The sequence below is a fragment of the Pipistrellus kuhlii genome, unplaced genomic scaffold, assembly GCF_014108245.1.
Source record: "Pipistrellus kuhlii isolate mPipKuh1 unplaced genomic scaffold, mPipKuh1.p scaffold_m20_p_1, whole genome shotgun sequence".
Taxonomy (NCBI): domain Eukaryota; kingdom Metazoa; phylum Chordata; class Mammalia; order Chiroptera; family Vespertilionidae; genus Pipistrellus; species Pipistrellus kuhlii.
The window spans coordinates 44180743-44203426 of record NW_023425404.1 but is presented as its reverse complement, the minus strand read 5'-3'; the positions used below and the strand labels follow the sequence as shown (position 1 = coordinate 44203426).

At 46.2% G+C, this 22684-nt stretch overlaps 2 protein-coding genes and 1 non-coding gene across 4 annotated transcripts in view; 1 reads left to right on the top strand and 2 right to left on the bottom strand.

Moving 5' to 3' along the window:
* Positions 1-99: 99 nt before the first annotated feature.
* Positions 100-19327, bottom strand: LOC118721207 (RNA polymerase-associated protein LEO1). Its single transcript, XM_036441946.2, has 8 exons — positions 18642-19327; positions 9276-9360; positions 7687-7781; positions 6664-6798; positions 3884-4016; positions 2678-2802; positions 1367-1464; positions 100-230 (listed from the first exon to the last, which is right to left on the bottom strand). Exons 1-7 carry the CDS (start codon positions 18659-18661, stop codon positions 1368-1370), a joined length of 690 nt encoding a protein of 229 aa, XP_036297839.1. The 5' UTR covers positions 18662-19327; the 3' UTR covers positions 100-230; position 1367.
* LOC118709592 lies at positions 14501-14691 on the top strand. The gene has a single exon (XR_004985061.1). It is a non-coding gene; the product is annotated as a U2 spliceosomal RNA (small nuclear RNA).
* A 1354-nt stretch (positions 19328-20681) lies between the features above and the next one.
* LEO1 (LEO1 homolog, Paf1/RNA polymerase II complex component) overlaps positions 20682-22684 on the bottom strand; it is a 28799-nt gene continuing 26796 nt past the window's right edge. For both annotated transcript variants that reach the window (XM_036441855.2, XM_036441865.2), the window contains exon 12: positions 20682-20927. In XM_036441855.2, the coding sequence (XP_036297748.1) occupies positions 20823-20927 (105 nt within the window). In that variant the 3' untranslated portion in view covers positions 20682-20822. The remainder of the gene's footprint in view (positions 20928-22684) is intronic.

Sequence of the window (22684 nt, the reverse complement as noted above, 5' to 3'; positions counted from 1 at the left end):
TTCCTGTCAAGGGTACAATCCCCAGTAGGGAACGTACAGAAGGCAGCCAATCAAGGATTCTCTCTTATCACTGAGGTTTCTATCTTTCCCTCTCCATTCTTCTCTGAAATCAATTAAAAAATACATATTAAAAAACAAACTGTTGAAAACAATACAGATAATGAGTGCAGGTTTTATGCGTCTGTCATCTTTCTCTTCTCCCCCTGCTTTCCTGCTTCTGTAGGGTTCACCTGAAAAATATGAGAGACAAGAGGTAAAATTCAGTACCAAACAGTTCCTGGCAATTTTGTCGAAAGTAGTCCTTCACTGACTGAGGAGCCAGCCTTCACTGAGAACTCGACCCCCTACAGGTGGCCTGTCCGGCGGGTCAGGCGATGGAAACCGTGCTCCCCCTGGACAGAGGGGCACTCCTCGCTCTACCATCTAGGATCTCGACAATATTATACTTGAGATGCATTTGTCCGCTTCCTTAGTACTTTACTCTCTAAAATTCAGCACTTTAAAGCCCACCGATTTTTTTAAAGGACTGGTGTTTTGTGTGCTTTTAAAATTTGAAATATACATTTATATATGAATGAGTGAAATGAATGCCTCTCTTAGACAAGTGACCCCTATTAAGTTGAACATCCCTGTTACTGTGACATTTACTCCCATCTCTATCTCCAGAACACGGAGTGGAACACTGAAGGAATAAATATGGCTTATGGGCACTAACGTAGTGATTCACTTGCATAGTTGAGACATAAAATATCTTTGCACTGCCGAAACCGGTTTGGCTCAGTGGATATAGCGTCAGCCTGCAGACTGAAAGGTCCCGGGTTCGATTCCGGTCAAGGGCATGTGCCTTGGTTGCGGGCACATCCCCGGTGGGGTTGTGCAGGAGGCAGCTGATCAATGATTCTCTCTCATCAATGTTTCTGGCTCTCTATCCCTCTCTCTTCCTCTCTGTAAAAAAAATCAATAAAATATATATAAAAAAATAAAAATCTTTGCACTGATGATCCTCTACATGACAAAGGAAATAATTAAAGGAAAAAAACATTATAATAACATGGAAGTGAAATAACGCTCCACTACCATTATACCCAAATAACAAAGACACCCAGTTGCCACAGGAACGTGGTAGACCCCTTGCTCTCTCTCCCACACTGAATGTTCCTAGTTCTCAGACAAGACTTGGTGCCCGTGTGCCCTGCGAGCCAACACGCTCCCACCCGAGGGCCAGGCCCCGGCCTGTGCTGCCGCCGCTCACTGAGCTCCAGCCGAGTGCTGGCCGCCTGTGGGAGCCTCGGCTACAAGCTCCTCCTGAGAGGCTGGCTCCTGGGTACGGGGCCAACCCTTGGGAATGGAATGTGTTTGCTCTTACCTCATCCCTGGTGAGTTGCTTTGCTCAGTAATCCTGGAGGCTTTTCTTCTTCCGATCCTGCATCGCTGTCTGCCGAATAGGTTCTGGCCGGTTCCTCTGAAAGCAAAGGAACTGGAGCATGAGACTGGCCCTCCAAGACCCATTTCTTCCTGAATTTTTCTTCTTTTTTTTTTTTTTTTTAAATATATTTTATTGATTTTACACAGAGAGGAATTGAGAGGGACAGAGAGTTATAAACGTCGGTGAGAGAGAAACATCGACCAGCTGCCTCCTGCACCCGCCCCACGGGGGATGTGCCTGCAACCAAGGCACATGCCCCCGACCAGAATCGAACCCGGGACCGTTCAGTCCGCAGGCCGACGCTCTATCCACTGAGCCAAACCGGTCCTGGCCTGAATGTTTCTTCTGAATCCTGTCACTTCCCACTGTACATTTTCCCTTGGGGAGCGGCAGTTTTCTTTAAAGTTTTGAGGAGAAGTATGAGCAGAGGTGGGCAAAAGTAGGGGAGCACTCTGTGCCAACGTGTGCTTGAGTTTCGCAAGTAGACCTCGGAGGAGCGTGTCAATCACGAAGGCCGGCGACTGAGCGCCTGTGAGGTAGGGGCTGAGGGCACCCCGCTGCTCTGTTGTGTTAACAAAGCTCCTGTGATAGCCACACTCTGCAGGTCTTCCTCCACGCAAATACCTGCCAGCCTACTTCTGCCCGCCCCTGTATGACTTTCAGAAATAACTTAGATTTGAGAAGTTTTGTTCTCAGAGAGATTGATCACCTTTACATACCTATGAGGCTTAAAGGACACACTTTTTTTTTTTTTTTAACTGCCAAGTTTAAGTATTGGGTCCTTAATTATACAAACAAGCAAACTGCCCATTGCACATTTTCCTGCATAGGACAGAATTATTTCATTTCCTTTATTTTGCCTTTGTTTCCCAGCTCAGCTTTTCTATGGGAAAGTGGTCCTAACAACAACAAAAATAACCCATTGACACAGACTATAGGGTGCTGAGGGCCTGGGACGGGGGCCAGGGGTGGGCTGGAGAGAGTCTGTAGGAGGAAAAGGGGGACATGTGCAATAGTTTCACTAATAAAGAATTATTAAAATAACAATAATAAGAGACCTTTGTACTATCCTCTAAGTAACAGCAGTCCAGGAATAAGAGCCCACCAGAGCAGAAGCAGTCACCGGGGCTCAGATGAAATGTCACCTCCATAGGGACTCGCCTCCGAGTTCCGCTGGGACTGGTTTTGAGTTACTCACCCTCCTCCTCCTCCTCCTCCTCCTCCTCCTCCTCCTCCTCCTCCTCCTCCTCCTCCTCCTCCTCCCTGTCACTGCTGGACTCTCGGCAGGGGGCACTCAGGACCTGCCGGTTCCGCTTCCCACGAGGATGACGAATTGTCCCCTGGCGAGTAGAAGCCCTCAAGCGTTCTTTCTCTTTCTGTAAAGAAGCAAATAAACCCCTGAACTTAAAAACGAACACCTTTTGTGCTCATTGGCACCTACTTTTATACATTCCCCATGTCTTCAGAGCGCAGAGCTCTCCAAGCCACACACAGCGATTGCCTTGTTCAGTTCTAAGGCGTGAAGGCCACACTGGGGTGAAGAGGCAGGCGGCCCCTCACCCCGTCCGGTCAGAACTGGCACAGGCACAGCCTCGGGAGCCACCGGGTCCCCTGTGCTGCCAGTCTGAGCCCAGAGAGCAGCGGCCAGCTGAGCCATGTCACCATGCCCAGCTGGTGCCTGAGGGAGGCCGTTTCTGTTCCCAAGAGACAGACACCTGACTGGGCCAGGCTCCACCCAACCACCACAGAGCCCAGATATTCCTGTCTGGGCCCCTCAGCTCCCGACTCAGGATGAGAACCTGCAGGCAGGGCCTTGTCCCTGAGCCCCAAAGTAGAGCCTTCACCCCCTTCATCTGCCTGGCATCCCACATGTTGGGGGTCACAAAGCAGGGCCAGTGTTGAATGAATCAGAAATGTCCTTTGACCTTCCTATATTACTTCGTATCTGGCTAACCCAATTTTGTGATATCTCTCAAAGGCTGCATTTTTAAAAATTATCAGTTTTCATCTGAAACCTCACAGATTGGAGGGAGAGCACCTGAGTGTCTGGTTTGCTCTATCTCCCCCGTGGCTGTTGGCATTACTGTGGTTAACTACACGTTTAGGAGGTTAAGCTTGTTCCCTGATAACCACTGCCTGTGGCAATAAGAAATGGTGAATTAATATTCTGGAAAGCACAACTCATATATTTATTTATTTATTTATTTACAGAGAGGAAGGGAGAAGGAGAAGGATAGAGAGTTAGAAACATCGATGAGAGAGAAACATCAATCAGCTGCCTCCTGCACACCCCCTACTGGGGATGTGCCTGCAACCAGGGTACATGCCCTTGACCGGAATCGAACCTGGGACCTTTCAGTCCGCAGGCTGACACTCTATTCATTGCACCAAACCAGCCAGGGTGAAAAGCACAACTCTTTACACCCCAAATCCCAGGATGCAGCGTAGCCAGCACACCTTAATCTTCTCGGTGCGCTGGGACTCGGGATCACAGCCAGCTATCGGAAGGATCCTAATCTTCTGCGTCCTGGAGCACCTGCCAGCAGGCAGGGCCATCTTCCTGTGGGTGGCATAGTCTGTGGAGTGAGGTCTGCGGGAAAGGAACAAAAACGCCTGTTTGCCAAGATCACCGAAGACAATCGTAGCACACACACTGCTGTGGACAATGGCCACCGCCCGGGAGCAGAGCAGCAGGCCCCGGCTTCTGCACCCCCTCGTTCTCTGGCTCCCAGGAGTGCCTCCCTCCGCCCGCCCCCCGCAGAGCCAGAGGGGGGAAGTGGGAGCGGAGGAGGAGAGGCCGAGGCAGGGTCAGGGCTCTTACAAAGAAAACCCCGACCACCATCCTAGAAGAGAAGGGAGGGGAAGCTCAGTTCCATGAGGAGGCGCAAGGGCTGGAAGGCCCAGTTTCAGAACTGAGGATGAGTCCCTGCCTCTGAGTAAAATCGGGAGGAAGGTCAAAGCAAGGGGGAGGGTCACAGGGTCCGGGGGCCTCCTGGCCGCTCAGGGGCCACCGTGGGACAGGAGGCCCTGCACCCTGGCTAACGGAAGGCAGGTAAGTGCAGCAGAGAGGAGAAAGGATGCTCCTCAGGAGGGAGCCTCGGAGGAGAGCGTGGCTGTGAGAGAAGGGACGCGAGGAGGGAAGGGGTGGTGGACAGGGAAGTGCTGTCCCAGCGGGAGCGTGGGCACGGTGGGAAACACACAGATCCCTGTCCTTTAGGGTGCCACAGCCGAGACCATCAGGGGGATGGTCTGAGCCACAGAGAGTGTGCCAGGTCTGCACCACATGATTGTATGATGTGTTATTTGACTTTAACAACATCCCTGTGAAGCAGATGTGTCCATGTGATAGATGAGGAAACCAAACCTTTGTGAGATTGAGACTCCTCCTCAGGCTTACATGGTCAGACGGGAAGCGCGCAACCTCAGAACCACCATTAACTGTCTTTAAAACACAGCCCAGAGTAAACTGATGAACAAATAGGTCCGGAGGATGATGCATGGAACAGACTGACAAATTAACCAAAGAACTTACATGCATACTAGAGGCCCAGTGCATGAATTCGCGCATGGGTGGGGTCAGGCCAACCCAGCCCTGATCAGTGGATTGGGGCCAGGCCTGTCAGGAGGAGGAGACAGCGGCAGGTTGGCTGGCCGGCCCACCCCTGGGAGGGGCTGGGGGAGGTTGGCCAGCCAGTCCCATCCCTGATTGGTGTTGGGGGGTGATGGAGGGTGGAGCTGGTGGGGGGAGGGGCCAGGGGCTGATCAGGGTGGTGGGGGCTGATCAGGGGTGGGGCCAGCTTTAGGGAGGGCTATTGGTAGTGGGCCAGCCGGCCCTGCTCTGCATGGAGTGGGGGGGGGGGGAGGACTGGGGTCTAGGAGCCTGGGAGAGGGGCCATGGATGGTTGGCCAGCTAGCCCTGCTCCTGATCAGAGTTGGGGGTCTGATTGGAGGTGGAGCTGACTATGGGGGAGGGGCCGAGGGCCAACCAGAGTGGTGGGGGCCCATCAGCGGCAGGGCCAGTTGGGGGGAGGGGCTGCAGGAGGTTGGCCAGCTCACACCCCCCCTCCCCAATCGGGCCAGTTCACTGGCTGCAGTGGGCGTCATAGTGACTGGTCATTCTGGTTGTTCCGGCCACTGGCTTTTTATATATGTAGATGGGCACAGACAGCAGTGTGGTGAAGGCCTGGGGCAGGGTGGAAGCTGGTAGAGGGGGTAATAGGGGTGAGGTGGAATGGGGGACATCTGTAATACTGTCAATAATAATGAAATGAAACAAATTTTTTAAAAACCCAGAGCAGCCCTAGCCAGTTTGACTCAGTTGATAGAACGTCAGCTGGTGGACTAAAGGGTCTCAGATTCCATTCCATTCAAGGGCACGGACCTCAGCTGCAGGCTCGATCCCTAGCCTAGTCCGGGCAACCAGTCAATGTGTTTTTCTCACATTGATGTTTCTCTCTCTTTGTCTCTCCCCTTCACTTTCACTCTCTCTAAAAATAAATAAACAAATAAGTAAAATAAACAGAGCAACAGATTTATCAAGTCTCTGCACAACATGATACTTACCATAAGATTCACCCATTTAAATATACCATTTAGTAAATTTTTTAATTTACAAAGTTGAGCAACAACCATCTGATTTGCACGGGAGCCATCTGATCGCAGAGCTTTCCCATGAGCCCTAAGAAAAGCCCTGTGCACGCTGCTACGGCCTTTCAGTGCCCCCAGAGGGGGGCGGGGAGAGGGCCGGCGCGCGCCCAGGGGAGGGCCGAGGCACAGACCGCGGCACTGGGCCTGCTCGGGGTCAGGAGCAGCCTGTCACCCCATCTGACTCTTCCCTTCCCTGGACTGCAGCACACGCCAGCACACGCATGACCAGTTAGCTTCCCGGTGCATTCTGGGAAAGGGAAAGCACACGCTGACCAGCAGAGCAGCACCGACAGGTGTTTAGGCCTCTCCAGAGGTTCACTGACCAAGGTGAGTCCATACTCTGGCCTCTGGCTCACACGCTGCCTCCTGTGGTCTGAGGGCAGGGGCTGGCCCCTGAGAAACTGCAACTTGCAGCAAAGGTGAAAAATAGGACGGGAACCAGACCATGGTCACTGGCTTTTTATATATATCGATGTGCACAGCCCTCCAAACCAGGTCATCAGGGCTGAGTTGGGCTTTTTGCACAACTTCTCTCTTCCTTATTGCTCTTTAACTGCAAATAATAACAAGGCACCAGTCTGAGGAATTACCTGAAGGTGAGCCTGGATTTGAAGACGGCTTGTCCCTGCAGGCCGGTGTCCTCTCTCACAAACAGGTGGCTGAGGCTGCCCTGCAGTGGGGCTTTGTAGACATCGAACACTTCGCTGCCTAAGTGCAGGGACAGGCTGCAAACAGAGGCAGGCGGCGTTAGGCGGCTGGTCAACCGGTGCTCCCGCTCCCGCGCCACCCTGGCCGCTTCACTTAAAATGCAGGGCCCTGTCCTCATCCCGATCCCTCAGAACAGATGCTGTAAATAACCAGCCTACCTCCTTCCAAAGCAAACGGTGGTAGAAAACCACCTCCTTTCAGCTCGAAATATAGTTGCTTTGTCATCTTCCCAATATCTACCACTTCATTGGTAAATCAGGCCACTCAGTATGAGTGTGTGTGTGTGTGTGTGTATTATATATATATACAGAGAGGACAATTTGCATATTAGACTTTTAGTTTATAGGATATACACTGAGTGGCCACATTATTATGTGATCAGAGATCATAATAATCTGGCCACTCAGTGTATAATGTCTCATAGCTCACACGTGGAGCTAACAGTAGCTAGACATCATGAATTTGATCACATCTGGGACCATTTCTGAGGTCTCCCACCAGCCCCAGCTGGTTTTGCTCAGTGGATAGAGCATCAGCCTGTGGACTGGTCAGAAGCACATGCCTTATAAATAAATAAAAAATAATAATAAAATAAAATTAAAAAGCACATGCCTGGGCTGCGGGCTCAATCCCCAGTAGGGGGCATGCAGGAGGCAGCCAATCAATGATTCTCTCTCATCAGTGATGTTTCTATCTCTCCCTCTCCCTTCCTCTCTGAAATCAATAAAAATATATTTTTAAAAATATATAGTAATGTCTCCCACCAATGCAGCACCATGATTGCAACCCTGTTTATTTTTCCCAGCTTTCCCAGAGGCTTAGAGTTTGTTCATGGTTTAATGAAAGATGACCCCAAAATAAGGTCACACTCACAGCAGGCCGCCCTCTTGGGCATCTGCGCTCACCTTCCGTCTGACCACCTCACCATCCGCGTGTTGCTTTCTTTAACCTCATTTCCCTCTGCGTCCCGGCGTAACCTCCATCGCATGGTGTTTTCTACCTGGCTCAGAACACAAAGGCATTAGGCACCCAGTGTGACAAGCTGCATGCTCTTTTTCTTTCTTTTTTTGTTAATCCTCACCCACAGGTATTTTCCTATTGATTTTTAGAGAGAATGGAAGGGAGGAGGAGAGACAGAGAGAAACATCGATGCGAGAGAGACATGTCAATTGGTTGCCTCCTGTACATGCCGCAACCAGGGCTGGGATCAAGCATGCAACTGAGATACATGCCCTTGACCAGGAATCAAACCCTTCAGTCCACAGGCCAATGCTCTATCCACTGAGCCAAACTGCCTAGGGCACTGCATGTGTTTTACTCCTTGAGTGACTTATGATCATGTGCCAAGAATCCATAGGTAGTGATAGAATAGGCTTCCAAAAAATAAAAAATAAAATAGCTGATTGGGCCACACTGCAACCTTCCAGCTCCAAGAACCTAGAGATGTTGGTTAATCTAACCACACATTTTGTTTAAATCTTTTCTGAGCTCCAGCTCAGAGCAGGGGAAGCAGACACTAAATGCGATGCAGGAAGGAGTTCTTCTCAGCACATCAAGAGCTTCAAGGGAGACAGCGTGAGGCTTTGGGTCCACCTGAACAGGCAGTTCGAACCGGTACGTCCGCCTATTGCAGGGCCACCTGAAGGGCCTCGAACCCAATGAAAGAAGGACTAAAGAAGTGCCCCCTAGCCTAATAAGACAACTGGCCCTAGCTGGTTTGGCTCAGTGGATAGAGTGTTGGCCTGTGGACCGAAGAGTTCTGAGTTCGATTCCAGTCAAGGGCACATGCCTGGGTTGTGGGCTCAATCCCCAGTAGGGGCGTGCAGGAGGCAACCAATCAATGATTCCCTCTGAAATCTATAAATATATATATTTTTTAAAAAGCTCTGGACATTCCATTAAATGACATTTTAAAAGAATAAACCATTAACTAATACTAAAAGTTCAAGTTTACCCTTCCCATTTGGTAGAAAACTACAAGTCACAAAAGTAACAAAAAAATGGATCCTGTTCACGGCCACTACTGGAGCTCCTGCAAAAGCTCATGGAAACCCCTGTGAGAGCAATGGTAGTGCTTGGCCATCCCGAGAGGAGCTGCCTAATGACAAGGTCCCTTTTTGTGCACAGTCTGAATTCCCAGGAAGGGCCTGGGTAGTTCTGTTGTGGGAAGTTGCTGGGATCTCTCCATTGTGAGACGTGCAGGCAGTTCCGCGGCCCTCACTACATTATCTTTATTCAGAAAGAGAGAGCCAATAATTTTCAAGAAATTTTGTCTTTTGTCAAAAAATTACAACTACAAATAAAAGATTAGGAAAGTGACAATTCTTCAGGCATTCTGAAAAGGCATTTAATTCCTGTTCTAAACTGCTATTTATCGATTGAATAGTAAATATGAAAGATCATTTCATAAGCTCAAGTCTCAAGTTATTATCCCTGTATTTTACTTTATAAAAAGGGAAAACTTACCAAAAGAAAGGATTAAAGTGAACTTTACCTTTATTTTTAATCTGGTTCTCTCTTCCTCATCAAGCACTTTCTCATCTGCAAATTCATCTTCATAATACTGAGGATCAAAAGGTCTAAAAATTGTTTTTAATGTTGATTAGCCATATTTAGTAATAAATATGATTAATACTACAAATTATAATCTTAACAACATGTACCAATGTGTTTTCAAAAATCCAGTAGGCGAATCATTTTATGTAAAAATTTCAAGGAAATTTAAAAATTACTGTACTCTCTTGAAATTTTATTTAAAAATATATTCCATGAAATAAAATCTAGCCCTAGCCAGCTTGGTTCAGTGGATAGAGCATCAGCCTGAGGGCTGAAGGGTCCCATGTTTGATTCTGGCCAAGGGCACACGCCTGGGTTGTGGGCTTGATCTCTGGTGGGTGTGCAGGAGACAGCCAATCAATGGTTCTCTCTCATCATTGATGTTTCTCTTTCTCTCGCCTTCTCCCTTCCTCTCTGAAATCAATAAAGAAATATATTTTTAAAAAAGAAAGAAAATCCAAACATGACTAAATAATTCAAATTCTTCTTTGCTTGATAAAATGTCTTCTAATTATAGGTAACACATAATCTGTCTCTCCATATTTCTAAAGAAAAGTGTCATGTTGCCTGGCCAGGATTGCCCAGTGGTTATCTCCTATGAACTAGAGTAGGGGTGTCGAACTCAATCAGAGAAGGGGCCAAAATCTAAAATCCAGCCTAAATCTCGGGCCGAATGGTTTACTGAACAGTCATAAACTGTCATTGTGAATGGAAACGCAGCGGAGTGCAGTGATGACAGCGCGGTGCGGGCCACATTGCAAGGCCTGGCGGGACGGATTTGGCCCACGGGCCTTGTGTTTGACACATGTGAACTAGAGGATCAAAGTTTGATTCCCAGTCGGGGCACAGGCCTGGGCTGTGGGCTTGATCCCCAGTGTGGGACATGCAGGAGCAACCGATCAGTGATTCTCTCTTATCATTGACGTTTCTCTCTCTCCCCTCACCCTTCCTCCCTGAAACCAATAAAAACATGTTTTTAAAAAAATAAATGTCATGTTTAACTGCTTGCACTGGTGCACCTTTGTGAATAATACCAATTAACAACCTTTTGTTGTCCCAAATCATTTTTTTCTAGATTCACGATAGCTTTCATATTGAACATTTGCGATTTCTCTAGCAAACTTCCTCACTCTCATTTTCTGGTTTTTAAGCTTTACAGACTAACAAAAAATTCCTTTGTCAGCTGTGACATCTGTTTATTTATAAGAAAGGTGCCTAAACGTTACAAGAATTATTAGCATTAAAACTCACTCACATCAGCCCTAGCCAGTTTGGCTCTGGGGATGGAGCATCGGCCTGTGGGCTAAGATCCTGGGTTCGATTCTGGTCAAGGGCGCATGCCCAGGTTTGTGAGCTCCGATTCCCAGTAAGGGGTGTGCAGGAGGCAGCCAATCGATGATTTCCTGTCATCATTGATATGTCTCTCTCTCTCTCTCCCTCTCCCTTCCTCTCTGGAATCAATAAAAATATATTTTTTTAAAAGGTTAAAAAAGAAACTCACATCAGAAACTCTATGTTAACAACAACAACAACAAAATCTCACACACCAGTGATCCATCATTTTTCTACCCAGAACATCATAACTTATTTTTTCATTAGGTGAGAAATCTCCGATCTTTGGGATTCACCAACTCATGGTAAGTAAGAAAACACATTTACATTCTACATATTTTCATTCAGTATCCTGAGAAAAAGAAAACGTGAATCAGCTCTCTCACTTGGGTTCTATGCTGAGGAATCGGGGCAGCTTCACGAAGTGCAGTTCATGTCCCAGGTCAGGTCTGAAGAACGGCGTTTCTACTTCCATCCCGGAGTCAGAAACCGGCTGCTGCCCGCGCCGGGCCCGGGGCCGCCCATCCTGGAGGAGAGCCGGACGTGACGCTGCAGTGCCGCCCGCCCCGCGCACCAGTTTAGGGATAAAGCAGTCAGCAACCCTCCAAACCTTTCCCTAAAGTTTCATCCTCTATTCTCCTACCCCCACCACAATATTTGCAAGCGTTAGTAGCCTGCATTAACAGGAAAAAAAAAAAAAAAAAAAAAAAAAAAAAAAAAGTCTATTTTGCTGACATAGCAAGCTTGCATAAGATATTTAACAATAGAAATGTGAAATTATGCAATCCTGGTAATTGAATTATGCAATTCAAGGCTAAGTAACTATTACAATTGGCACAGGCCTGAATAACTTTTAAATCAAAGGTTTTTAAAATTTTGAGTCCCGACAGTCTAAAGCTTGACATCAGACTCATTCTAAGCAGTTCCTTTTGTGCCCCGTAGTATCCAGAAATTCTCATCGTAGCTCAGAAGTCACCCGTTGAGCCGATGTTTCAGACCGCGGCTCCGTTCTCCCTGTGCTCTCTCCACACGGGAGAGTCAGGCCCTCGGACATTTCCCTTCGCTTTGAGCAGCGGGCCGGCTGGGATTAGAGATGGTACTTACAACAGGCTGTCCTGCACCGGGCGGCTGGTTGTCACTATCACTCTGGGAGGAAATATCTTCTATGTCTCCAAACAGATCCATGGTGCCCCTAGAAGCTTCCATGTGGGAGAGAAATGCACAGTCTAAATTTCTCTGAAAAATTCTTCAGATGGTTCTTAGCCTCTCACTTCAACATATTCCCCAGATTCATAAACCAAATCTCGGCAAACCTAACCTCCCCCGAGCCTGGCCCTCAGAAGCCTGAGGAGAGTGTCTATGGAGAAGGAAGGGGATAGACTTGGTGGGAGGCACAGTCGTCGTGACGGACGGCTTTCCAGATAGTTCTCCAGGCCCATGTGGTGGCCTGGCCCTTGTGTGGGCCCCGCCACACTGTGTCCTCATTGGTCTGTGTGATCAGTGGAATACAACCTCACTGCCGAGGCCGAGCCACGAACTTGCGGCTTGCTTTCTTTTTTTTCTTTCTCTTTCTTTCTTTCTTTCTTTCTTTCTTTCTTTCTTTCTTTCTTTCTTTCTTTCTTTCTTTCTTTTTTTGTTAATCCTCACCTGAGGATATATTTTTTTAAAATATATTTTATTAATTTTGTACAGAGAGGAAGGGAGATAGAGAGTTAGAAACATCGATGAGAGAGAGTCATCGATCAGCTGCCTCTTGCACACCCCCTACTGGGGATGTGCCCGCAACCAAGATACATGCCCTCCACCGGAATAGAACCTGGGACCCTTCAGTCCCCAAGCCGACGCTCTATCCACTGATCCAAACCGGTCTCGGCTCACCTGAGGATATTTTTTGCCATTGAATTTTAAAGTGGAAGGATGGCCGAAACCGGTTTGGCTCAGTGGATAGAGCGTCGGCTTGGGGACTGAAGGGTCCCGGGTTCAATTCCGGTCAAGGGCATGTACCTTGGTTGCAGGCACATCCCCAGTAAGGGGTGTACAAGAGGCAGCTGATCCATGATTCTCTCTCATCAATGTTTCTAACTCTCTATTCCTCTCACTTCCTCTCTGTAAAAAATCAATAAAATATATCTTAAAAATTTTTTAAAAAAATAAAATGGAGAGATGGTGGGAAGGGGAGAAAGATCATTGACTGTTTGCCTCCCGCACATGCCCCATCTGGGGCCAGGATCGAACCTGCACCTCAGGTATGTACCCTTGACCAGGAATCGAGCTTGCAGCCCTTGGGTGTGCAGGCCGATGCTCTAACCAAGGAGCTTACCAGCCAGGGCAAACTTGTGTCTTTTCTGCCTCGATTTCTCTTTTGGGTCACTGTCTTTAGAGGAAGGCAGCTGCCATGATTGTAAAGGCACTCAAACTGCTATGGAGAGGCTGTGGTGAGAAACTGAGACCTCCTGCCTTCAGCCCCAGGCAAGCTGCCAGATAAGGCAGTCTCAGCATCATCCACTGTCTCGATTGCAGCCTCCTGAGAGACCCCGAGCCAGCAGCACCCTCCTGAGCCCCCCCCTGACCCCCAGACACTGTGAGGTATGCTAAATACTCGTTATTTCTAGCTGGTCTCCCGAGGGAGGTAGTTGGAGAAGGTAAGGGGTGGTCTGCAGGTCACATGAGGTGTGTACCCCAACAATCCTCTCTCTGTCAGTCTTCGGGTTCCTTTCACATAATTCCAGGGAAGCTTAGACATTTCAACTTCATTAAACAGAGGTAACCATTGAGTTTGCTTTCAATAACCAACCAAGTATAGAGTCATGTCCTGTTATATGTGCTAACACATCAAACTCAGAATATACAAGTGCACCCAGATCAGTAAATTTGACCCAAACTAGTGTTATAGTCTATCCTACATTTTATTCTTAGAATCCACTTCCACACACATTCCCCAGGCTCTGCCTGTATTTATTAGCAAAATATTGTAGTTCTTGTGCATAAGCTGTTTCTTCTAGTCAGTTTGTGCTTTCTTTGCTAAAGTGATGAGATCCTAGCGATGGGTCGCAGGTAAAAGTGGGTCAGCTGGATGAGTGGAGAATGGACACTGACCAGGCATGTCATTACGGCGTTTTCAAACAGAATCGGTCCGTTTCCTCTGGCGTAGGGAGGCCAGCTGCTGGGAGGCTGAGTGACGAGAAAGCTGTGGTTTTGAGCTTCATCTGAGTCCAGATTCCCTCATTCATAGTTTTTTTCTCCACCAAATGCCCTTTCATACAAAAGACCTGAAGAGACTGAATCCAATGGACGTGGTAATTCTGCAGTCACATGATGAAATGCTATTCAATTTTCAGCTACCTTAGCCCTCAGACTGTAAATGTCTGATTCCTTCAGGGCAGTCACAAAAGTGCACTGGTTCTCTGACCATGACTTGAGCTAAACATTTAAAAGCCCTAAGCTGGGCCAAAACCGGTTTGGCTCAGTGGGTAGAGCATCTGCCTGCGGACAGGGGAGTCCCGGGTTCGATTCTGGTCAATGGCAGGTACCTTGGTTGCAGGCACATCCTCAGTGGGGGGGTGCAGGAGGCAGCTGATCGATGTTTCTCTTTCTATTCCTCTCCCTTCCTCTCTGTAAAAAAAATCAGTAAATATATTTTAAAAAATAAATAACAGAGAAACAGCTGATCAATGTTTCTAACTCTCTATCCCTCTCCCCTCCTCTCTGTAAAATAATCAATAAAATATATTTTTTAAAATAAATAAAAATAAATAAATAAGAGCCCTAAGCTGGTGCCAGTGTGGCTCAGTTGGCTGAGCGCCATCCTGCACATCAAAAGGTTGACAGTTCATCGCTTCTCGGTCTTTTGGCTAAGATCAAGTGTAGTATCTGTTCTTATCAGTTTAATATCTGATACGTCCTCTATCAGAGGACAATATATTAAATGGATTTTTGAAGCTGGGAGTTGGAATGGGAGCTTGCTCTGTCCACTCCACGCATCGACCCGGTATTGCAGTACCTCCGGGAACGGTGCACAAAAAAAAAAAAAAAAAAAAAAAAAAAAAAAAAAGTTGACAGTTCAATTCCTTGCCAGGGCTTGTACAGAAGGCAACCAGTAGATGTTTCTCTCTCGTGTCTGACTGTCTGTTTGTCTGTCTCTCTCCCGTCCTCCCCTCTCTCTAGTATATCCTCAGGTGAGAATTTAAAAATTAATTAATTAATTAATTATAATTAAAATACCTAAGCTTGTGATTTTGTTTCTGTAAGGGGCCTGGGGCACTCAGAAATGTCCATCCCACCCTACTGGGGTGGCTCAGATGGTGAGAGTTGTCCCATGCATTGAGAAGTTGCCGATTTGATTCCCAGTTCAGGCACATACCAGGTGGCTGCTGGCTCAATCCCCAGTAGGGAGCATGCAGGAGGCAGCCGATTGAGGGTTTTTCCCTCTTTCTCTCTCTCTCCTGTCCCTTCCTCTTTCCCTCCCTTCCTGTCTCTAGGCATGTCCTCGGGTGAGGATTAAAATAATTTAAAAAAATAAAGAAGACCTAAGCTTGTGATCGTTTCTGGGACACTTAGAAGTATCCATCCCGCACAGCAGCCTTACAGCCATCACTGCCATACAAGGGAGCAGCCGCTGGGCCTCCGCCAAGGGGTAACCTGCTGATCAGCATCTGCTTCCCAGGGCCGCGGAGCCAGTGCTGCGCTCGAACCCAAACCAGCCTCCACAAATGGCCTCTGAGGACTCGTTCCCTCAGGCCCCAGGTGGGCCCCAGGAGACATACCAGTGGCCTATACGAAGTCAACTTAAAAAATGACACTTAGGTTTCAAGTTGTTAATTACGTTACAAAAAGTATAAAGAAGGCGGCTAAGGCTCACAGAAGTATCAGAATCAGAGAGCAACTTCCAGCGGCGGGAGGAGCTGAGGGGCCGGAGGTGGGGTCACTAACCTGAACGTGTGGGTCAGACGCTGTACCTCAGTGCCCAGCTGCCCGGGCCCCTGGGCGCACAGCGGGCCGCCTCCGGTGCGGCAAACCTGCAGGCCGGCGGCCGAGGTGGGGAGGAGCTGCCCCGGTGGGCACGGAGTGCTGCCCCGGAGACGGCCAGGCCACAGGAAGCCCCCAGAGGGCGCCACAGACAGCAGGAGGAAGCAGTCTGTCTGTCCTATCTAGGCTCCCCGCGGCCCTCCTGTGGCGCCCCCTAACGGGCTGCGGGCAAGGCCGGGATGTGATTGGCCCCAGCATCGCTCAGCGTGGACAGGAAGAAAAAGAAAACTGTTCCATGTTGCCTCTGGGAAAGATAGTCCCCAGCACAGGCGGTCAGTGCCTCAGCTCACAAAACCCTCAGAACTATGTGACACCCGTAAAAAGCTGTTTCCTAACAGTGGGTGTTAAGAACAGGGCAGATGAGCCCTGGCCAGTTCCACTCAGCGGTTAGAGCGACAGCCCACAGACTGAAGGGCTGTGGGTTCGATTCCCAGTTAACCTGTTAACCGGGGAGTTCCCTTATTTTTTTATTTTATTTATTTATTTATTTATTTATTTATTTATTTTTAATATATTTTTTATTAAATTATTATTTTTGTATATATACCAATGCCCCCCCCTCCCATACATACCCTCCCTTCCCAGAGTTTTCTGTCCATTGGTTGTACTTATATGCATGTACACAAGTCCTTCGGTTGATCTCTTATCTCCCCCAGATCTCCCCAGCCTCCCCACTGTAATTTGAAGTCTGCTTGTTGCTTTACTGTCTCTATATCTATCTTTTGGTTCTTCAGTTTATAATGTACTTTATCATCCATAAATAAGTGAGATCATGTGGTGTCTCTCTTTCATTGATTGGCTTATTTCACTCAGCATGATGTTCTCCAATTTCATCCAAGTTGCTGCAAACGACGAGAAATTTTTCTTTTTTATGGCAGCATAATATTCCATTGTGTAAATGTACCATAGTTTTTGGATCCAAAAACATTGTGTAAATGTACCATAGTTTTTGGATCCAAAAACTGCTGATGGGCACCTAGGCTGTTTCCAAATTTTAATTACGCCATGTACAATGGGCTCACTTTTTCACTAGGACGTGTCAGTATGTCACGTCCAGCCGACATAATTTTATATATTTTTATTTATTTATACTTAATTAAAATAAATGAAATATATATTTTTTCATTTATTTATATATAAAGCACAAAGGAAAATACAAAATTACAAACAAAACAAAAAATTACAAACAAATAGAAAAGAATACCAAAAAAAAAAAAAAAAATGGAAACATCAAATTAAAAAATTATAGCCGAAACTGGTTTGGCTCAGTGGATAGAGCATCGGCCTGCGGACTGAAAGGTTCCGGGTTCGATTCCAGTCAGAGTCATGTACCTTGGTTGCGGGCACATTCCCAGTAGGGGGTGTGCAAGAGGCAGCTGATCTATGTTTCTCTCTCATCGATGTTTCTAACTCTCTATCCCAATCTCTTCCTCTCTGTAAAATATCAATAAAATATAAAAAATTATAAATTTTACAAACAATTATAAAGATTACAAAAAATATATACCGTCCCTCTCAGGGCGCAACATATATTTCAAGGATGTATTCATATGTCCTACCTGTTCCCGATAGTGTTTATGTTTGATGTATTTATAGGTCCCACTCGGTTAACAGGTTTTATTTTATTTATTTATATTTTATTTATTTTTTTGACAGAGAGGAGGAGAGAGAGATAGAGAGCTAGAAACGTCGATAAGAGAGAATCATCGACCAGCTGCCTCTTGCACACCCCCTATCGGGGATGTACCCGCAACCAATGTACATGCCCTAGACCAGAATCCTGGGACCCTTCAGTCTGCAGATCGACGCTCTACCACTGAGCCAAACCGGTTTCGGCTCAGTTAACAGGTTTTAAAGGCACATACGTGGCTATAATTTTTAAATTACTGTGACAGGCTATTGTGTAGGTACATGTTTTCCCTATTTTTTAAAAATATTATAATTAAACAAAATTAAAACATTAATTTTTTCCTTAAAAACAAATTTTAAAAAAATGTTGCCTTGGAAGAATCAGAAAGAAGGCTCTTGCAGAAACCAGTTTGGCTCAGTGAATAGAGTGTCGGCCTGCGGACTGAAAGGTCCTGGGTTCGATTCCGGTCAAGGGCATGTACCTTGGTTGCGGGCATATCCCCAGTAGGGGGTATGCAAGAGGCAGCTGATCAATGACTCTCTCTCACCGATGTTTCTAACTCTTTATCTCTCTCTCTTCCTCTCTATAAAAAAAAAATCAATAAAAATATATTTAAAAAAAGAAAGAAGGCTCTTTATAGCCACAAGAGAAGTTTCAACTTGATAGCCAAAAACAGCAAAGGGACTGAAGGTTTCTGAGTTAGGAACGTGACCCAATTCAGAACCCTCTTCTTCTTCTTCTTCTTCTTCTTCTTCTTTTTTTTTTTTTTTTACAGAGAGAAAAGAGAGGGATAGTTAGAAACATCAGTGAGAGAGAATCATCAATCTGCTGCCTTTTGCACACCCCCAACTGGGGATGTGCCCACAACCAAGGTACATGCCTCTGAACCTGGGACCTTCCAGTCCGCAGGCTGACGCGCTATCCACTGAGCCAAACCTGTTTCGGCCAGAAGTCGCTTTTCTTCCTCTGTCACCAGGTAGACTTCCTGCAGCCACCGCACCCAGACTGCACTAACAGCATAGGAAGGAAGTGGGGTGCAGTCCAATCACAGGGGCAAGGTTAGTGCATGTAGGAGAGCACTACAGAAAAGACATGTAAGTGTGGGGTGGATTCAAAACATCTCTGCAAATTCTTTGCTGTCCCTTCCATCAAGCGGTGTCAAACTTCCCACCCTGTCAATATGGACTTGCATCATTGACTTACTTCAAATGACCAGAATGTGGTGGATTTTGATGGAACTTTCGATGCTAGTCGTAAAAGGAGAAAGCAAGAAATGGTAATACAGCTTCCACCTGGCCCACTCCGTGGGGTGCTCACCTCTGGAACTCAGCCACCATGTGGTGCGACAGCAGGGCCAGGACCAGGATGTGCAAGTGAGATACTCACCTTGTGTGGGAAATGTAAGGGGTGCGAAATCTGTGTTCGAGATAAATAATACTGCAGTACTTAAGTTCCATGCAAAACAAGAAAAACAAAACACCATCAACAAAATATAAAATCTTAGAGAACTCAACCAGCTCTGCACCTCTCACTTGCCTTACCCTAATCCCAATCCTGCCACATCTCTTTAAAGGCCTCACATATTTATTACTGAACCAACCTACTAGTGCAGAAACATACTAACGAAGAGAAAAATCATTCTTCAATCATTTCCCAATGAAACACGGCCAACTGTCCCTATAGTAGTGATCTTTTCAGTGATGTGGTAAATTGTAAGCAGTGCGGACACAGAATACATAGGAGAACTACATCATGTGCAATCCCTTACAGACCCAGCTTGGTTCTTCCCCAGGTCTCCTCTTGGAGTTGAACCTCATTTTATTGCCAGTTCCCATCGGAATCCATTGGGGAATAGGCCGATTCTTCTGTGTTTGGCCAGCAACCGCTCGATCCTAAGTCCTGTGAGAAGACTTGGCAAGAGTCAATTGCACATACCACCATGGCACAGAAAAAGCAGATCCTGTCTTTATGTAAAATGTTGGTATTTTGTTCATCATGGGGTTTTTGATATTCATGTCAATTTTTTTAAATGTTGTATTACAACCGAAACCGGTTTGGCTCAGTGGATAGAGCATTGGTCTGTGGACTGAGGGGTCCCGGGTTTGATTCCGGTCAAGGGCATGTACATTGGTTGTGGGCACTTCCCCGGTAGGGGGTGTGCAAGAGGCAGCTGGTCGATGTTTCTCTCTCATCTACATTTCTAGCTCTCTATCCCTCTCCCCCTCTCTGTAAAAAAATCAATAAATATATATTTTTTAAAATGTTGTATTACATTAATTTTGATTACTGCAGTAGATAGGGATCCCTCAAAACTCATATCCACCCAGAACCTCAGAATTTGGCAAAACGGTCTTAGAAATGTAATTGGTGAAGATGAGGTCACACTAGATTAGGGTGGCCCTAAACCCACTGACCGTTGTGCATCTGGGAGGGAAATCTGGAGATACAGACATAGGGAAATGTCATGTGAAGAAAGAGGCAAAGACTGGAACCAACGGTAACTCGGAGTCCCAGAAGCCAGGACAGGACAGGAACCCGGTTTGGGAGTTCTCGGCTCCAGAACTGTGCGGGAATACATTTCAGTGGCTTTAAGCTACCCAGTTTGGGTGCTTTGTATTGGTTATCCCTAGCAAACTAATACAATTACAGACAATTTTGTGCCCCTTTAAACTCTGTATCCCACAAGGATGCCTAACTAGCCCCATGTGGTCCTGCCCAGGCAGCTTCCTTGTGGAGCATGGGAGGAGGTGCATCAGAGCAACAGGAACTCACTAAAACCTAACACTCAAAAAATAGATAAATATAAATGTAAAAAAAAGAAAACCTGCCAAAACCGGTTTGGCTTAGTGGTAGAGCGTCGGTCTGGGGACTGAAAGGTCCCAGGTTCGATTCCGGTCAAGGGCATGTACATTGGTTGCGGGCACATCCCCAGTAGGGGGTGTGTAAGAGGCAGCTGGTCGCCGGGACAGGTTTGGCTCAGTGGATAGAGCGTCGGCTTGGAGACTGAAGGGTCCCGGGTTCAATTCCGGTCAAGGGAATGTACCTTGGTTGCGGGCATATCCCCAGTAGGGGGTGTGCAAGAGGCAGCTAATCGATGACTCTCTTTCATCTATGTTTCTAACTCTAACTCTCTCCCTTCCTCTCTGTACAAAATCAATAAAATATATTAAAAAAAAAAAAAAAAGAGGCAGCTGGTCGATGTTTCTCTCTCATCGACATTTCTAGCTCTCTATCCCTCTCCTTCTCTCTGTAAAAATTCAATAAATATATTAAAGAAAAAAAATGAAAAGAAAACCTAAGACTCAACGTTAATAAAATCAACTCACTTTGGAAAAAGTCAATTTCTTAAATAGAGACTTGTCTTTAAAAAACATTTTATTACAATTAAAATTACAGAGAAGCAAATCAATTCATTTCAATCAAAATAACTCATGTTTACATCATATTTATAGGACAAACTGTACAATAAAATATATAAATGTTTTCACATTTTGCACTTCAGTCATCATCTTCTTCCTCTTCATCACTGATCACGTACTTCTTATGCTTCTTATTTGCTTTATCATCATCTTCTGCTTTTCTCTTTCCAGAAGGTTCACCTTCCTAAACAGACAAAAAAATATTTAATCTAATTAATAGATATTATTTCTAGAAAGGTTTATCAAAGTAGCTCTGAAATGAATGACTATGAAAACTCAAAATTAAATAACCATTTTTAAAAAGAGCATTCACCAAGTAAATAAAAATGGTGGTCAGGGTCATAACCAGTTTCCAAATCTGCAGTGCTAGAAGGCATTAGAAAACAACTACACCGAGTAATTACACAAACTGTGAAGACACAGACGGGTGAGGACTGGCCATGCCCCTGCCTTTCCATTGCTTTCATGTTTCCTCATGGGTCTTTCCCTTTCCCGTTTCTCCTCCTACCCATTTTTCTACCTTGGAAGTAAATTAGGTTTTCTAAAGGTTTTGCTGCTTACAAACATCAGGGAGGACAAGCAGCTGTATTCTTCTCTTCTGTAACTTACACACCGTTGGGGAGGAGAAGGTAGCACTTTCTGGTCTATGTTATCCACTTTACTTATTTACTATAATACAACAACTTTACAAGGCAGCACGCATGAGTCCCACCGAACAGATGAGGAAACTGACCCCGAAATGTGAGATGATTTCTCTAGGCCATATAAGTGGCAAAGGGTAGCCCCAAGATTCAGTAATCCAGTTCATTGTCATCTAGTCTCATGCCCTCGGCCCACATATCAAGGAATGCTCTGAGGGTGGTAAGGGGAGTTCTCTGGTATGGGACATTAGGGCCTATAAACTCCCTTTCTCACAGGCAAAACCAGGCTCATGGCATTAAGGAGGAGTTTCACCTACAAATATTGGAGAGGGACCTAGATCAGATATGACCTGCTCCTGATGCTCTCCCATTATAACCCATGGCAGGACTTGCCTACACGAACAGCTAAGATTTGTAACTGCCCAGCCTCAAAGAACGCTACTTGGTGGATCACATGTTAACATATCCTTTCTGGGAATACGAGGAATAAAGAGAAATCCCACAGCACTTCTCAATTTTTACTCACAGTCTCCGCTTGCCAAGAAATAAAATAGCATCTGCTCAAATAAGGATCCCCGTTTGCCAACAGTTCAACACACTGTAAACACATCATTAGGATGTTCCCTATATAATTTATTTGTTTTATATATGCTGCAGAGTGATTTAACAATTTCTGTCAGGTTATCTTCCATAGCATGCCACTTCCAACAATGACTGAGAAATATTAAATGCTGTGATTAACAAATAATGCCAAGAATGAAATTCTGCTTCACATAAGAGCTTATAGAAGCCTTCAGTCCACAGAAGGCCCAAATGATTAAAATCATGGATGGCAGGAACATACGGTATTTCCTGGGTGACAGAACAATCTTTTGAATAACCCTCCCACTGAAAGTAACAATGATGGAAAAGTATAAACAAATCAATGAGACAGCAAGAAAATAAAGCATAATCAGAGGCCAAAAATGAAGTGAAAGCAGGAACCCACAGAGATAAGGAGAGCACTAATGCTGTCCTCCTTGAAGACATTTACCAAGCTCTGCGAACTTGAGCGTTAGTTGTTATGCCTTGCAGGGTGCTGAGGACCAGAGACAAAGGCCACGTGGAGCAGACTACCGTGTTTCCCCGAAAATAAAACATCCTCCGAAAATAAGACCTACTTACAGGTTTCCTTCTGAGTGAAATATAAGGCATCCCCCTGAAAATAACCCCCCCCCCCCCCCCCCCGGCTCTGTCTCAGAATGAAAATTAACGACTACACTGAAAATAGAATGGAGAGAAGTCAGCGTGGAAACTTTGT

Excerpts from the sequence above, each read along its gene's own strand:
- LOC118721207 (XM_036441946.2), bottom strand. The coding sequence starts at position 18,661 with ATGGTGGCTGAGTTCCAGAG. Across the intron at positions 9,361-18,641 it reads ATGGTGGCTGAGTTCCAGAG|ACCTTTTGATCCTCAGTATT; the intron begins GTGAGCACCCCA and ends AACAATTTTTAG. Across the intron at positions 6,799-7,686 it reads GTGAGGTGGTCAGACGGAAG|CCTGTCCCTGCACTTAGGCA; the intron begins GTGAGCGCAGAT and ends CTCTGTTTGCAG.